Source organism: Aegilops tauschii, chromosome 3, assembly GCF_002575655.3.
Source record: "Aegilops tauschii subsp. strangulata cultivar AL8/78 chromosome 3, Aet v6.0, whole genome shotgun sequence".
Taxonomy (NCBI): domain Eukaryota; kingdom Viridiplantae; phylum Streptophyta; class Magnoliopsida; order Poales; family Poaceae; genus Aegilops; species Aegilops tauschii.
In genome coordinates, this window is record NC_053037.3 from 340,824,223 (window position 1) to 340,827,633 (window position 3,411).

Below are 3,411 nucleotides of genomic sequence, written 5' to 3' on the forward strand. Positions count from 1 at the left end.
CATGCTGTGTATCCTGTGTGGGGCCTGGTGGAGGAGTCGAAAACATGTTCATCCACTGGGTGTGCTGCGACATCTGAGCCTGTATGTTGTCCTCGGGATGTTGATCACTCCCCCACGTATCATGTGATGCCGACATAGACGCCTGATATCCATAGGCCCCTACGCGATGGAACGGTTCATCATGAAGAATGAGGTCGCGTCAATTAATATTGAAAACAATAAATATGAAGACACATACCTGCAGGGTGTGACGTCTGCTCTGGCTGAAACACGAAACTGGACGAGGGACCGTGCTGCTGTGGCTGTGGAGAAAACACGAAGCTCGACGAGGGACCGTGTTGCTGTGGCTGTGGAGAAAACACGAAGCTCGACGTGGGATCATAGTGCTGCGGGTGCCGCGTAGAACTGCCAGGTTGGTCAGGACGGGGTGGCCTGGTTGTCGGCTGCTGTGCTAGGCGTGGACGTGGTTGATGTCGTTGCATGGAGTGACGCGGCTGCTCCTGCTCGTGCTGAACAACATCGGTTCTCCGGGTGCACGTGATAGCCTCGTACACAGTCCGTATCTTATTCTGAATTCTTTCCAAGAAGGGCTGTACCACTGGACGATGATGAAGAAGAGGTCCAGACGATAGTGATCGTCCAAAGGTGGTCACGTCGTCGTACAGTTCGCGTATCAAGGTAGCCTGCAAATTTCCATGACGATTAATAATGTCTGTCTCTTGCACGTCAAAGTATGTGACAACATTACGTAAAGAAAAAATATCTTACCGCGTACTGCCTAGAGCCCGAAGTATCATAGCTCGGGTACATATCCGACGGAGTAGGATCCGGTAACTCCTCTGGGTGGGAGTACTCAACAATGCGTAACCGTGTTCCGGTCATGTAGCGCCGCAAATAGAGATTGAATTCATCGAGATCGAAATTGTGATTCTCGTGCCATAGATTTGTGTTTGCTGTCTCCCATTCTATAACATACGGCTCTAGTCTAACTAGCCAGTCAGCAGTTGTCCTGTTCATACCCTTCCTTGTCGTCCTAAAATTGTGGTGTGTGTTCAACAATTACCTAAAGCTTCGAATGGAGTACTATGAAAGAAAATGCAACATTGAAAAACTGGTTAATACCTGTGGATGTGTGCTGGCACCGGGTTCTCTATAGGGGGAGGTAGCTCCAACTGCAGAAGACCAAATTGCCTCATAACCCTCTGTTGTGCCATCTCCTCGACGAAGACATCGAAGATAATCTTCGATTTTGTCATCCAGTAATCTCGGTCCCTTGTGCATAGCACAGACATACCAGCAGGGTATCTCGCTTGTATGGCTGCTTCCGTGTAGGGCTGCCAGATGACCCCGGTGTACGCATCGAACTGCTCGTTCAATGCTGTGTACGCCTTCCTGGTCTGATCACTAGCAAAGCGTCTCTGCAGAGAATAAAAGTTAGTAGCCGCTAGCATCGATCGATCTCTTGTGCAGAAAAAGTTGCATTAAACTACAACACGGTGCATACCTTGCGACGAGTCCAACACAGACCGAAAGTAGGCATGTCGATGCCGTCAACATCAAACATGGCGTCTATAGGCTCATGAACACGTACATCTGGTCGCCCTATAGAGAACCTCTCCCACGACCACAGCTGTAGGAATAGAGGGCATCCAAGAAGGGCTGGCTTTCTCGATGTAAGCTGGCAACCGTTGCACATACCTCGGTATGTAGCCGCTAACACCGCCGAACCCCAACTCCTCTGTCTGATCTGATCCGCCGTCTGAGCGCTCGCTATCTCGAGTGCCATAGGGATGTAGGGGGTGCTAATAGTGGTGACATGGTTCTCCGTGAACATCACCTTGCCGAAAAGCCACAGTAAGTAGGCCTCGAGGCTCCGAGTGATCTGTTCCGCAGTCAACGGCGCCCGGAAGTTCTGGATCTGCATTAAGCGAAGAGAAAGTTTTAGTAAGCCGCAATTATTTTCTGTAAAACTATATGCGCGATAACTTGAAGTGAATAGGTAGGGGAAATTACCCGGAAATTTAGCAACCACTCATACTTAGGTCCGTGATGCTCCCATACCGGATCGGGAGCATCCGGAAAAACACCGTGAAAACGTTCTGTAAGAGCTCGCTCCCAACCAGCCGGTGCGTCCAACGGTCCTACGGCATGACCTGCCAACGGTAGTCCGAGCAAAAGTGACACATCCTCCAGAGTAGGAGCCATCTCTCCCCATCTGAAGTGAAACGTGTGGGTCTCTGGCCTCCAACGGTCCACTAAGCAGCTCAGCAAAGACCCATCGATGGCGACGCGTTTCTCACCCGGGATAGACTCAACCAGACGCGCGAAAGGTAAAAGGCCGGCCCATTTCAACCTTCATCAGAGAACTTTTTAGTTACTGTCTCCCATTTCAACCATTAATATGCATGTCAGTGTGCAAATTAATAAAGCACGTACCGCTGAAGCCATCCTGAGTGTATCTTCCAGTTTTCCTTAGGAGTGCGAGTGACGAGAGGCTCAAGCTTGCGCTCATACCATATCGCACCATGATGACCCTTATCAATGTCCCCATTCAACAACCACAATCCCGACATTCCTGCACTTACAAAATTCAGAACAAAGTGCCACACTTAATAAAAATTCATAACATAGTGCCAAACTTAATAAAAATTCAGAACATAGTGCCACACTTAATAAAAATTCAGAACATAGTGTCACACTTAATAAAAATTCAGAACAAAGTGCCACACTTAATAAAAATTCATAACATAGTGGCACACTTAATAAAAATTCAGAACATACTGTCACACTTAATAAAAATTCAGAACATAGTGCCACACTTAATACAAATTTCAGAACATAGTGCCACAGCACACTTAATATAAATTCAGAACAAACTAGTGCTAGCTTAGCTTCTTCCTCTCACCCTTACTCCTCTACTACCTCTACCTCCTCTTCTTCCCCGGTTGCCTCGTCCACGCCCAGTGACGAAAGTGGGACAATTAGTGTCCCTATGGCCAAATTCATTGCATAGAATGCATTGCCTAGTCGAACCTCCTGCTTCAGATTCATCCATATCATTTCGGATGCGCTGACACTGCCGTCTGCCTCTACTTGTACGCATATGCTCTGGGTTTGAAATGTAACGCCTATCGGCAGGGTTGACGCTGTTGAAATTACCCATTGATCGAAAACCCATCAGCTCACCTGTCCAGGTATTGAGGACAGCCTCTTTCAGAAAATATGGAGACACAAATGATATTGCGTCCATTCCAAGCTGCCCGCAAGCAGCAAGTACATGTGAGCAAGGTAGGTGAAGCAATTTCGGTTTATTGCATGTGCACTCACACGTTGGCCAGGCTTCATTGCCAATTTTCACCTCATGCGTCCTCAACTCATTTGCACATCCGAATTTGTTATTGGCTAAGCGGA

The 3,411-nt window shown here is 47.9% G+C and overlaps 1 protein-coding gene across 1 annotated transcript; it reads right to left on the reverse strand.

The window, feature by feature from the left end:
* Positions 1-1,031: 1,031 nt before the first annotated feature.
* On the reverse strand, positions 1,032-2,644 carry LOC120976727 (serine/threonine-protein phosphatase 7 long form homolog). Its single transcript, XM_073495936.1, has 4 exons — positions 2,437-2,644; positions 2,014-2,353; positions 1,505-1,918; positions 1,032-1,418 (listed from the first exon to the last, which is right to left on the reverse strand). Exons 1-4 carry the CDS (start codon positions 2,571-2,573, stop codon positions 1,116-1,118), a joined length of 1,194 nt encoding a protein of 397 aa, XP_073352037.1. The 5' UTR covers positions 2,574-2,644; the 3' UTR covers positions 1,032-1,115.
* Between the last annotated feature and the right edge of the window lie 767 nt (positions 2,645-3,411).

Bases quoted from the DNA above. Each gene is read 5' to 3' on its own strand.
- LOC120976727 (XM_073495936.1), bottom strand. From the start codon at position 2,573: ATGTCGGGATTGTGGTTGTTGAATGGGGACATTGATAAGGGTCATCAT. The intron at 1,919-2,013 runs GTAATTTCCCCT...CGCTTAATGCAG, and splicing joins AGTGGTTGCTAAATTTCCGG to ATCCAGAACTTCCGGGCGCC. The intron at 1,419-1,504 runs GTATGCACCGTG...TATTCTCTGCAG, and splicing joins TGTGTTGGACTCGTCGCAAG to AGACGCTTTGCTAGTGATCA.